The following is a 14,390-nucleotide window of genomic DNA, read 5'->3' on the forward strand; positions in this document are numbered from 1 at the left end:
ACGAAGATGAAACAAATTTCACGCTAAGAGGCAAATGGGTTTGGAGATGTCAAAATATGGCTTCGTCGACGAGGACGAGGCTCATAATGCGGATGGTTGAATGCGGGTTTGGGGGGGGGGGAGGGTTGCTTCTACATAAAGGTGACAAACAAAGGGTTGGGTGGTCAGTCAAACATTTCAAATCTGGTCAAACATTTATTCACGACTCATTAATGAGTCCTTTATTTTTTGTTATGGGGTTCTCAAAAGGGTGAGCGTGTCACTAACACACAAAAAAAGGATAGGTTTGTTTTCCATTCCCTAAGAAACTCATTCCGTTCCAATTAAGACTACATGGGGATACTGAGTTGCCATTTTATACTGAACTCAAAAAAGGTAGCGTACGAATCATATATTCTCTCAAAAATGTTCATTAATATAAGTTTCTGTCCATCACCATTAACTAATGGTAGCAATTCTCAAAAAAAAACAAGAATTAACATAAATCATAAAAAAACTTTCTAGTAAAAATAATGAAAATTATATAGGAATTGGCGTAAAAGAAAGTATATGTATACATATGTTCTCATATATATACATATATTTTTTATAAGATGCCCGTTCCAAAAATAGGAATGGTATTTGAAATTTTCTAACTTACCATCTTGATGTCACTAATTGTTGCTATGCTTCGTACAAAGAGGTTAACGTTGACGATAGCAGGGCCATCTATAAGAGGTGATAACGGGATTTCGTCGGAAAGGATTGTTCCATTGTAAGGCAGGAAGGACGAGGGTTGTCGAGAGTGCAGTCGTGAAAAGAAAGAGAGAGAGAAGAGAGAGAAAGAGATTTGGGGGTTTAAGAATGGAACGAGGAGATGGGAAGGGAGGGGTTGGTGTGAATATAGAGGGAGAAAGAGGAGAGGAGAAAGATAAAAGATAAAAGACATAAAGACACAGAAAAAGAGAGAGAGTGAAAGAGAGTGAGAGAAAGAGAGAGAAAGGGAGGGTGAGAGGTTCTATCCACGTTATCGTGTTCATCAAGAGGGAGATTTGAAAGATATATATTTTATATTTATATATATATTTAAAACTTCTCCCCCATCAACAGAGATGGCATTAGTCAACCAATAAATAGGCAAGCATACCCACTTCCTCGTGACACAATTAATGCAATCTATTTCTTATTTCTTTCTTTTACTTATTTCCTAGAATCATTCTAACTACTTTCCTATTTCATTAACAATCTCCATCATTCATCAGTCACCCAGCACACACAAAAAAGGTCAAAGACTGGCTATTTCATTTGTCGCACCGTTTTGCTTGATTTTTCTCTTTATTTCTAGAGTCGTCTTTGAAGACTAACAAGGTTGTGCAACAAGGAGTGAAGCATGGAGGCGAAACGAGGACAGGTTTTCAATGGCATTGTTTCATATTTTTTTTCAACACAAGTATAATGTATGCATACAAACTACGAGGAAAATGAACGTCTTCTTTGGAAACAGATCCGCCAAGTTAAAATTTCACTACGTCGGTGAACTGACTTATGCCTCATGAAAGTCACCTCGAGTCCGGAAACGAAGTAAAACTTGAGGCAAAAGAGCTTATTGGCGTCCGAAATCAAAATGGGAAGATAACTGTTGTATGTGCATTTCCAAAGGAATAAAAATTGCTGCTCCCACAACTGCAGGTTAAATGAGAGTGGCAATGCACTTTAATCTCTCATTAAAATGAAGGAGAATCGATTGTGTAGCAAAGGAGGGAGGGGAAAAATACCCCGCAAACTCGACTTTTCCAAAATATTTTCGTGCATAACGGACCCTCACCCGTTAAAACGTAAATACTTAAATTAAGCATGGGCATAAGAAGGCTGGTTTTTTAGGGAATAAAAAAGTTTTGTCCCTGGTAATACTATAAGTGGAGGTATTTGAAACCAAATTATTGTGAGGCATAACACAGAATATAACTGTGCATTTGGATTTGAAAAAATTGATACCCATCCAGGTAATTTACGACTGAAACATTACATAATTATAAAGAGTTTTCAAATGTTAATTTGACCAAGCATTACGTGATTAATATTATAACCTTCTTCGTGCCAAGAAGAGTGGTCGAGAGATGATCTAAGCCGATGGCGTGGTCTTTGTACCTATTTTTTCACATTAGATAATGCTTTATGATAACAAATTAAAGTACCTTCTCATGCAACGACTGAATTACATCAAATGTATGGAAAGATTGAATAATCACCTAGGATAGAGGGTTATCTCATTGTTCAGTATAATTTCTTGACATTTGCATTTCGACTAATATTATTTATTGCATTCAAAACATTACATTTGTCTATTACCTGAGGGTAATACAAAAATCAATTGAAACTTCTGCAATATTTACAGTCACTCATAAACAGATCTAGTTGTGAGAATGATATTACAGAAATAATTAATTTTTATAATAAAATTTAACACATATTTTTATGCCACGCATGTAAGTATTTTTAATTTACTCATCACTTTCCGGGAAAGAGAATACGATTTCTCTTGGAAGAGTATGCCATTTTTCTACAGTCACAACGGTCACAGAGCAATGATGCTGGTATAATTGGTCCTCAGCAATAAGCAATATGAGATAGTGAGGCGCTCTCTGAGTCTAATATTTATTAATGCACATTCATTTTGATTTAAAAATTTTACCCTTCCACGGCATAGGAAACAATGGCTGTTCCCTTTGCCCTATCTCCACGCGCTACACATTCCCGGGGAAAGACGCTTATCGGGCTACATAGTTTGTATGCAAGAGAGGCAATGAGTTATGACCAAAGAAATACGTCTTATCCGGCGCGAAATCGCATCGGATCGAGGAATTTTTCCGAGGCTGCTACAGCAGCGCGGGGGTCTCTTGTTCTCAGGAGAGGAGACGCCTTTTTTTCCTCGCCCCACGTTTCGCTTCCATATCTCTTATGTAGTCTTTGACCTTCTTGTGAGGTAAAGGGAAAGGGGTGGGGAGGTTTGGTCTGAGTCAAAAAAAATTTTCGTTCAACTATTTTGTTTTCCACCTTTTTTTTATTGGTTTGGGATGTTGGAAGAAGTGAGGGTAGGGAGGGGAGTTTGTGATGGGGGGAGTGGGAATTTTATCATGTTCTTACGGAGGAAGAGGGTGGGGGATCGGAATAGGAGTTGGTGGCGAAGGAGAGGTGTAGCTCGGGGAGGATGGAGTGGGTTGGGATTGGGTTGGAGGAGGGAAATGACCAGTGGTGGTGAAAGAGAGAGGATGGAGCGTGAGAAAAAATTTGCGCCGGCAAATGCGTAGTAGCGTCTTGGTGTGGTGAGAAGCTGCTTGTAAAAAGGTACAGTTAGTTCAATACAAGGTGGTGCTCAATATATACTTATGGTTGGTGAATTGGTGATTGTGGTGACGTTGTAACAGAGACAGATAGATAGAGAAAGAGAGAGACAGCGGTGAGACGAGCGTGTTTGCCGCATTCTCGCGTGATCTTCGCGTGACACGAACGCGACTTGCACGCGGCAAAGCGAAGTGAGGTACGTGTTTCGATTCATCTTTTATTTTATTATTATTATTTTATTTTGTATGATAGAGATAGAGAGAAATAGAGAGAGAGAGCGATAGAGAGAGAAAGAGAGGCATGTGAGCACCTGCGTGTAGGCTAGGTCATTCCTCGGGCTAGATCTAAGAGTGACCTACGAAATGCGGATGACTAAAGCCAAGCTTATTCGATTGAGATCGTGCCTTTTGAAAGGGGGGGGGGGAGTTGGTGACTCCTATAGGCAATACGAAATTTTTGTTGATTTTGAAGGATAAAAAAATGAATTAACGGAAGCATGAATCTTGCTGGGTAAATTTGCATGGGAATGCTCCCTCATTCATTTCCATTCGATCAATACGTTTTCCATCCCATTTTGATGTAATTATTTCCCGTTTTAATGAAAGGCGGAAAACGGTAGGTGTCTCAAATTTGTCCACAGCGATTTTACTAAGTCTAGGAAAGCAATCTTCGGACTATTTATACATGTTCTTTGAAGCAACAAAAAAGAACTAGACATGCTAAATTTTTTTTTCATCAAGCTCGCCTGCACAAAATCAATGCGTTTGAAGCGATTTCTTACCAATTAACAATTTAAGAGTTTTAACCGCCGGGAGTCATTATGATAAATGATGCAATAACTGCCAAAGAAAATGGTTTAAAACATATGCAATTTATGTCCACTCATTTGATTCCCATGACTTCCTGAGAGAGCTGAATTACGAAGCGTATCCTGGGACTCACAATTAAATTCCACAGGGTTAAATAGATTCTTAACCTCTCGGAATCTGACGGCTTTTAAAAGAAGATGCGTACGATGGACATATTTTAAGCAAGATTCATTTCAACTCAAAGCGGGAGACATTGAACATCTGGTTTTTTGGGCCATGAATATGCAAGCATTCGACTGAAAGGAAGAACGTAATTAAAATCCATACGATACACTATGGATGACTCACTTATTGATTCATTTGAGTAATTAGAGGCTGAAATCGCGGCACAACGATTAGCATGGCTCGGTGTCCTAATCTATGATTTGATTAACAACATCTTGGTCCCTACATAAACTTTATATATGAATTTCTAATGCCACTATAAAGAATTTACTGCTATAAGGTGTTACATCCTAGATACTGTTTAGTCACATCGGACTAGAACATATTAGGAGTAAAATGAGAAGACGCAAACTCCAAAAAAATGTCGTCGCTAGACCATATAATTAAGTAAATCGACACATTAAACCATTATCTCCCGCTGCAAAATAAATAGAATTCGTAAAATATTGTATCCTGCGTTATCAGAAGCAAAAATAGAAACATAAATTTTCTATCACGTGTCTGATTTTATTTGGATGACCTGATAAGAGTCACGTGCCAATATTGTGAGTCAGAGATACAAGAAGCAGTGATCTGTGTATAGCGTGCTCCTGCGAACAGTGGTTTGTGAGGGGTCTATTTATTATAGATACTTAATTTCCCGAAAGGAATATGGAAAAGTGATTTTTATTTTGCAAAATTGAAAGGCATAAATCTATTTCGTTGAGCATTCTATTTAGAATTTACTGAGCAGTGTACACAATAAAAATTCTACTGTGTTTAGTTTGGGTTTGTTAAAAAAATAAAAATAAAGCCAGCGCTGCGCTGGGTCAAATCTATGTCGACAGTACTGGTGCAGTTGTTTCACTTAAAAATATTCAGGAAGAGCGAAAGGATAATGCATAATATTTTCAACTCGCTACTTTCAACAGCTAAAAATTATGTTGCATTATTATGAAATTCACTTAGGAACCGTCCAACTGAGGATCTAAAAATGCTAGAATTGAAACTATATGCATACGAAATTACAAGTAGATATTTTCAAGGACCACTGATTAGGACGTTTTTAAAACACGATTCACATATATGCCATTAGTCAGCTCTTTAGATATGATGAAGGGAAGCAGATAAGAGAATTCATAGGAACACGATTGCATCAGGTTTGGTCCAACTCAAACCCGAAAGCACGAAATCGTGACATCTCGCAAAATAAGACAAGTTTGAAATGGAATGCTTTGTAATATATTCAGCCATACCTATCGGATGGATTAAATAAAACCATGAAAGTCTTTAAGAGTCACCTTTGGTTGACAGTCATGGAAGAGGCGAGGTCGATGGTTTTGTTCTGGATTATCTTCTGCAACGATGTAAACTTACACATTTTCACTCAGCATTAGGTAAATCTACATAAGACACAGAAAATTAGTAAACGGGGATTATTAAATGAACCTTACAACATTGAAGTTCCAGGAAGACTTATTTTCTTTCTTCTTTTACTTACAAAAAAAAACTCTTGGCACTCTTGAATGAATACTAAATAAGGAAGGCAGGAAGGGATATTAAAATGAGGAAGTTGGAGACGTTAATCATAGCGGTCATTTAGGGGGGCAAATTTATTTGCAATATATATTAAGGAGATGAATACATTTGGTAAACATATTAAGTTTATCTAATGAGCGCCTTTTACCAATATTTTGATACATTTGATTAGAAAATGACGACGAAAATGGCGAATGACGGTGATAAATATAAAATATCCTAACGCTATTAATTTCACATTGATTGGAGTCATTATCCAAGGGTAGGGTTTCCTAAAGAGCAATGGAAATCGCCGACAAACGCTTCGAAACTGATTTTTCCTTCTAGCTCAGAGGTGACACACATCAAAATAAAGATGATTGGAGTTATATGGATAAAAATCAAAACAAGAAGCCTCGGAAATATAGGTAAAATTAAACGAACTGAGAAGAAAATAAGTGTGACCTACTCGAAAAACAGCAGGGAGAGGTATCGGAGCGGCTGATACGTGTACATGTATATGTCAACGGTACTGTCGTTGCTTATGACCCTAGATATGAGGGCACAAGTAAAATTTCAATAGTTGAATTACTAAGAGAAAACAATTCAAATCCTCCCTTGACGGTGAAAATTTACAGCGCTGCATCTACACAACGAAAATATCATCAGCGAGAGGCGCACAGCACTCCAATTCCGGGACATGCCCCACCCTTCCCTCGCTCCTGTTACTTTTTCCCGAGAATTCATCATGGAGTAAATCCCGAGAGGACCGGGACGGGAAGATAAAATAAAACGCACGAACGTATATGGGTATTATATGAGTATATAACTATATGCGACTAAAAGATATAAGTTTTCCTAATGTACATCCCATTAGGGGGTTTAATAAAAACGCCCCTCTACCCCACCCCGCCCCAAACCGCCTCCGACCCACGCTTCGGTCGCTCTGCCGCTCCCTCGCAATCCTTTTTCATTTTTATCATCCTTTCCCGCCCCCCCCCTGAATGGTGGAGCTGGAGGGTTGGGGTGAGAGATGGGGTGGGGTGGGGGTGGGAAGGGGGATGGAAGAGAATTCCGGAGAAAAGCGCTCCAGAGGGCAAAGGAGACTCGTAAATCAGCTGGGTGTTATCGCACGGATTAATAGTAAGCCTGGTATGAGAGCCGAGGGGAGGAGATCTGGAGATTTTTAGAAGAAGGTGGAGTAGTGGGGGGGGAGGAGGAGGAGGAGTTATGGGAGGGGGGTTTGGAGTGGGGGAGATCGTCGACGCGTGAAGTACGCTTTTCTCCGCTTCTGAGATACCCACAACCACACACCCGCTCGCGAACACACACATACGCTCCAGGGTAACCAGATATTGACTCGAATACGCCGGTTTACGTTACCTGAAAACCTCTATTCATCTCCATTCCTCTCCCCATGAACTTATTCTTAAAGAATACCCCTGCTCAGACGGACGTGGTTGTTTACGACATTCCCCCCTCCCTCTCCCTCATGGCGTCTAGCTGCGAGAGCGGGGGAAGGTATCACGGCCGCCCGCCCGTCTTCTGGAGATTCGCGAATCGCTAATCACTAGACCATTTTGTCATCATCCTGTTTTGCGTGAGCACACGTCCCGATTTTGGCAGACTTTCTCTTCTCCGTTTGACCACGTACTCCTGACGTACCTCTCGTTTCGGAAGCGAGATGATCTTAGGATCGCTGCTACATGTTTGAAGGATTGAATCGAACGGATATCAGGGAGTCGCCTGACACTTTTTTCTGGAGAGGGGAGGGGGGAGGTGTCGACCCTTCCACGTATAATCCAACAATTTATTCGCTCGATAAAATTATTCCAAAATACATGTGAGTCAAATATTTTCCAGATGAAATAAAAAAACGGTAGATTTGATAAATTTCTATCGAAAGCTTAAACATACCGGTTTCCAGCTATACTGTGCCGAACGTCCTAAATTTTTCCATTTTGAATTCGTTACAACTTTCCTCATTTATTATTTTTCTTTCTTTTTTAGTTTTCCCAAGTAAAAAAATATCATTGCTACGAAGTGATGGAAGGAGAGAGAGTAATCGAGACACCATTAGAGACCTTTAAACTTTTAAAAACTTATTTTTTTTACCAAATTAAATGTTACTTTGATTGATTGAAACTTTTTCCAGTAATTAGAATTAATTTTTTATTTATTCGACTTTTAAATCACCGTTTACTACTTCCTTTTTCATAAGGAGGCGTGCACCCCCCCCCCCCCCCCCAGATTTCATTCTCCTCTGACATAAGGCAATTCCGCAGCAAGTCCGAATTTTTAATGGTTCTACAGTATACACTTCATACGGTTCCGAATGCTGTCAAAGTGTTCAAATAATTGTTCAAGAATACAATTTATGATATCAGGGCGGAAAATGAATCAACGTTTTAGCTAGCTGAAACATCCTGTTAGCAAAGTATTATGGGTTAAGACAAGAACTGAAGAATTTAATGCATACGTGCACCTTATTTTACTTTTTGTGAATATGGGCATATCTATCTTTTTAATCCTTCTAAACATTTTCATTATAGCTGAAACCACCTTACTCAGCGACATTTAAGAGCCAATATTTTAATTAAATTTGAGTAGAAACAGGGATAATTATGTCGCCATTCCATCTTTCATCACAACGAGTAAAATGATGCAACAAACCATTAATTTATATTAAGTTTCGATTTGATTTTTGCATCTTGACAATATGTTTTACCATACTTTTCTCTTGATAATGAATTCAGTTCATCGCGCAAAATTAAAGCGGAGTAGAACATTGATTCAAGTAAAAGTAATTACGTTCTAACCTTCACTCTATTTCCATCTTCAGTTTATAAATTCACGAAGAAAATATTATGCCCGATGTTAACTCCTTGAAAGTAGATGTCAAAGTTTGGCGCGGAAACGCAAATGCTCCTAGACTCCGTTGAAATGCCTAATTATGAAACCTTGCTGAATGAAACGACTAATTATCACGGACTCGAATGATATTTGCGCCAATTCAATTTACACGCGGATTAACGTGGAGCTTAGTTGAAACTAGCTACCACTTCGGAAATGTCTGAATGGGAATTCCCGGGCAAACTTTTATTCCTCCTATCAAATACATTTCCCCGGCTCTCATGAAGTGGAATGAGTGGCTGGTTCCCCGGGTGTTATGCATCAACTCGGTTGAAACACGAGTGGGAGGTTTTAAATTAGGCAGAGCGTGGTCGTCATTCAAAATCAAAGGTCGACCTCATTACTAGCTTTCAATATAACAAGGGGGAGGGCTGGATGAGGATAGGCCAAAGGTCAGCGAATACTCTCGTCCGTCACGGAGTGGCACTTCGCGGCCCAGCGTCAAATGTTCCCACCGCCAACCAACGTGTCCCTCTCCAGGCATTCGACTAGTCGCCTTCGCTATTCAACTTCTTCTTCATCGTCCCCTTCCTTTCTACCCCCTTGAACTCGAACTGAAACCCTTATTTCGTCCGCCAAGATGTTTCGATCCACCACCTTCCCCCCTCTCTCTCCGCTTGGGTCGGCGGAAACACAAGATGATTCACGCTTACGCAAATCTTCAAACTTAGGGTTCAATGAATATTTTGATCGAATCTTTTTTTAAGGTTCCCTTAAGTCATTTTTACGGCTCCCTCAAGTCATTTTTACGGCTCACATTCCTCCCGAGGTTCATCTTAAAACTTGAAAAGTCATAACCAAAACGTAAAATATATAATGAATATAGAATATATATTGAATTATTATTTATCATTGAAATTCTACCGCTTCAGGTTATATGTAAAGGAACAAAGATGTATTTCTTTGCATTTTCTAACATAACATAACCGGACATCCACTATACTCTTCTTCATTTCAACATACTTCCTTCTTCCCTTCATTCCATCCAGCCTGGCTATTCCTTTCCTGACCCTTCCCCGCTTGCCCCTCGTTCCCCTCTCTAGCACGGTTTAAATATTCTATCGCCACTCAAATTGCTATGCATCTATGCACTTTTCCATGGCTTATTTGTATTTTTCCCAAAATTGACCTCTCCTCTCTCATCACACATATTACTTTTTCGTCTGTTTTACTTTCCGTCCATATCAACTTATCCATCCATCTCCATACACACATTTAAAAACCCTCCATTATTCGCCTTGCTTCAACGACCATTCTTTCAGGCCGCAGAAAATCACGCTCCATATCAGATATTTAACGAGTATTTTCTTAATATCCTCACTCAAAGTCCAGGTCATCAATTCTCTCCTCCAAGCGGAATTTTCTATGCCTAGCGTAATTTTTCTCCTCATGCCCCCAACACTTCGACAATTCTGATCCAATTTACTTCCAAAAAAAAGTGATAACAAAGTAGAGCATATACATTAAAAGTTTTACGCAGCCAACTAATCGCTTTCTTCGTGTGCTTTGGAAAATTTGATAATTCCTGAATTCTCAATAATTAGTGGTATACTTGTCAGCTGTTTAAGAAAGGGTTTGGATTGGCATAGGCTATACAAGGCTACATTTCTTTGCCTCAAATAACACGGTATAACATGAGATCCTAGACTATATAAATACCTTCTTCAATTCTGTCTCCATCAATCCCGTCCAACATTCCTGCTTTTTTCCTCCACCAGCCTCATTTGAGTTTCAATTTACTGACAGCGTGGCGCGTGGCTGCTCGTCACCCACAATTAGGTCGTAACGCTATTTTGCTCTATGCTAAAATACATCGTAGCTTGCAACCAATTCCATTCATCATATGCATGTTTTTAGCTTGCAGCTAGCAGTTAGGTTTGACTGTGTAACGTCAATGTGGAAAATGTGCAGGGTCGGTGCTGCTCTTACTTCGGGCGCTGGTGTCTGGATACACTAGGCGCTATGCTTTTAACACAAGTGCCATTTCAGCCTGAAAATATTAAATTCAATCTTACGTGTGCTCTAAGGAAGAAAAGAGGAAGGACGGATGGGAAGTGATAATGCCATCCAAATGGGCTTCCGGCCTTTAACCGCTTGCAACCCAGAAGCTCGAGTTCCCATCACCGACTAGCTGGGGGCAGGCGCGATTCGAGTCACGAGATACTAAACACTATACAGATTCTTTTCATCCCTTTTTCTTCCGTCCGGGGGTCCGAGAACCAGCACTCTAACGGGGCGAGCGTTTCCCCGATCTCAATCCGTCTTCGTTGGTGGCTGGCACTCACCCTTCCTCCTTCACCGCCCACTCTGACCATTACTCCGCCAATTCCCTCTCCTCGTGGCTTCAAGTAACGCTGCAAACGCATTCGTCCCGACATTAGCTTCTTTCAATTCGGCGGCCAGCGCAGACAACCCCTCGTCTTTCAACCCTTACCTCTCCTGTTTTCTATTTCCGTCAACTGGTACCGCGTCGACCTCGGTCATAAAATATCTAGGGAGTATTTTATGATGCATTCCGTGAAGTATATTTTTCTAACAGGAAACTTAAAATTTTATAAGATTATTACTTGAGTCTTTCTGGCAAGAGCGGATGAACTCCATATCGTTCTAAGCAAAAGACTTTCTTATGCCCATGCATATTTCCGACCCGATTTTCAACCAACTTATGTAACATCATTCTTAAAATTCTACAGGAAGTCATGGAAGCGCCCAGGATTGGGAAAAGGTGAGCATTTTTTATGTAGGCATTAAATCACTCGAATGCACTCCGGGTCTCTCAGAGAGACTATGAACATTAGCAAACAAGGGCTATCCTGTCACTGAATGGCAGCAATGGCAATGACTCAACGATAGTTGAAAACAGTGTCGAAACTATATTTATTTTGTGTGGGCTTTACATTGTCTTTGACCGAGCATTTTGGAAATCAAGTTGAACACCTGATCTTTTCCCACCCCTCGGGAGACCTCTCTTTCTAACACTAAAGCACAATATTTTCATATCTAGGACAGATTTTTTTACCCCACTCGCATTCTATTGACCCATCGCTGTTGCAATTGTTGTTTTCAGTTCCTTTATAAATTAAATTACCCAGCTAATTTGAAATCACAAAATTAAAATCTTTAAAATTATAATATGTCCTAGATATTTCTTTTTTATTCCACATTTAAACAAGCGTAAGGTTATTAATGGTTTATGGTAACAAATTGGCAAATAAATACAAGATATTTTCTGTATCTTTCATCGAATGTATTACAATTTTGTGATTGCTGTTTTACCAATGGCCTCAATCAGATCTCAGGACAAGGACATCTTAAAAATATTCCGATTACTACCGATTACATTATTATACGTTATTCACACTACGGGTCGTTTTCTTGAGAAGGAAGTGCCGTACTCGGAACCTAGGATTCTATTTATCTTTCGTTATATCTTATAAATATAAAACTATTGAAACTAAATGGGATGGGAGATCTATGAAGCTGGCACACCTGACAGTAAAACCGGCTTCTACATAAAGGATAATTCACAATGCTCAGAAAATAATTCTCATTTGAATTTACCCAATGAAATTGAACGAAAAAAAATAAACTCATTTTCTCGAATATCCTCATATTTTTCTGAGAATTTTGTCTACACTGTGAAAGGGTCTCATTCCTGGGCTCCTGTACCCATCTTTCACCATCCAATACTCCACTCTTGGCTTATTTCAGTTGTAACTGAGCCTAACGTAGGGATGAACTGAATTTATCCATTCCCATTGAGAAACGTTTTTTCTCCCGAATAATTACATTTTTTACTGAGTTCTGGACCAATATATCACGCTGCTCTCATCCTGACACTACTATTCACCACCCTGCCTTCGTCCTGTCGGATATACTAAAAAATATAAACCTATAATTATTCAGTCATGATCGAAGAAATTCTAAACCATTACTTCCTCTGTGGTATCAATCAATCTAATGATGCACTGAGGGTGTAAACCTGGGCGGGTGAATATTAAAATTTATTTGGTACATATTCGCACTACCCCCTTTATTTATCAATTAATGGAAAAATATGAAATAAAATTACGCAAGATAATTAAATTCTATCTGCCGTTTCCATTCATAATTTTTTTGAATTTTCTCATTTACCAAAAAATATTTTCCCCGTCCACTGAATTCCTTTTCTCTCGATCTATCATTCTTCCATTTAAACGCCAACGTTTGTAAGAAGAAGACTCATAGCAGGAGAGAAATTCGGAACCTGTATTCTCGTGGGCAAACAAAAATATCATCCTGTACAAAACGTCAATTACTGAGTGTCACAACGTTGATTTCCGAAGAAAAACTAGAATACTAAAAATAAGTTGCGTCACCCTTTCGATCAACTCCGTTTTATCAGCATAGAATAATTAACCTATACTATATATCGTCGAATTCTATAACTTCTCGTGGAATAAAACAATGCATTCTCTATATGATTACAGATATATATGAAATTTTTCCTCTATTTATCGCTACATGTTAATGTCAAAGAAGTAGACCTTTGAAAAGGCACGAGCAAAGGCATCATGAATAATCAAGCTGAGGATTGGTTTATAGCAGCTCCCTGTATTATCCCGTTCCCTCCCAATCTCTTTATTCCCGCACAACACCTTTCGATGACATTTTCCATCATCTGCTTCCCGTAGTTCAACCTTGACCTTCCTCTATAATTCTTTCCTTCTATGTTTCCTTCAATTATGACCTTGAGTAAGCTATCGTGTCTCAGAATATGTCCAATTAGAATATGTCCCTCTTCTAGCGTAAGCGTCCACCGCAGGCTTCTCTCTTCACCCACTCGGAGTACTTCCTTTTTTTTACATTCTTTCTACATTCATTTAAAATTCTTCTGCAGTATATATCACGTGATTCGCACTAAACTCAACTTATTTTATGCACTGTAAAATTTTTTATCACTTAGGTTTCGTCCTTTCTCATCGCTTGCTTATGTTGGGATGGTGGGCGGTGAAAAGTTGAACTTTGTGGTCGGGGAATTACGAAAAAGACTGGCGCAAATCCTAATGATCCCATCTCTTCATGGTAAGGATATTCACGTCTCCATTTCAACTCGTCCCTTTGCCGGAGCAGTGATCGGCGTACGCGCGACGAGGGTGGGTCATCAGGTTGGTGGGTCGTTTGAGTTCAATGGGGAACGTGGGGCTTAGCAGAAGGAGTCTGCGGCGAGGGGGGGAGATCGTGGTAATGCAGGGGGTGAAAGGGAGATGCAGGGGAGGGAGTCGTGGGGGGTGTGGCGGGCAAAGGGTGGAAATGTGGATGTGGGAGTTTCGGATGGCTATGGACTCGGAGAGATTGGAAAGGGGTTGAGATGCTCATTTCGCCGTCTTATTTCTTCCTCTATTTCTCCCTCCCCCCTCAACATCCTCAGAACCCCCCTTCCCAACGTGGATAATGTTTTGCTTAAAGCCGCCGTAGTCGGGCCGAGGGATGGAGGGAGATGCGGGGTGGAGGTCTCGGTAGTAAGGAAAAAAAATTTGCACGGGTAAAAAAAAAATGTCTGCAAAAATGACTGGCAGGGCAGGAGGAGGAAAGAGCCGGGTTCTCACGTGCCATTCTAATAATGAGAAATGCTCCGCTGGCGAG

At 39.8% G+C, this 14,390-nt stretch overlaps 1 protein-coding gene across 2 annotated transcripts in view; it reads right to left on the minus strand.

The window, feature by feature from the left end:
- The window catches only part of GluClalpha (glycine receptor alpha 1), a 119,918-nt gene that overhangs the window by 78,802 nt on the left and 26,726 nt on the right, over positions 1-14,390 (minus strand). Inside the window, exon 3 of one of the 2 annotated variants that reach the window (XM_071595139.1) lies at positions 641-708. The exons of the other annotated variant lie outside the window; for it this stretch is intronic. Coding sequence (XP_071451240.1) covers positions 641-708 — 68 coding nt within the window. The remainder of the gene's footprint in view (positions 1-640; positions 709-14,390) is intronic. 2 annotated transcript variants of the gene reach the window in all.

The sequence above is a fragment of the Hetaerina americana genome, unplaced genomic scaffold (genome assembly GCF_022747635.1).
Source record: "Hetaerina americana unplaced genomic scaffold, ioHetAmer1.1.p SCAF_7, whole genome shotgun sequence".
Lineage (NCBI taxonomy): Eukaryota > Metazoa > Arthropoda > Insecta > Odonata > Calopterygidae > Hetaerina > Hetaerina americana.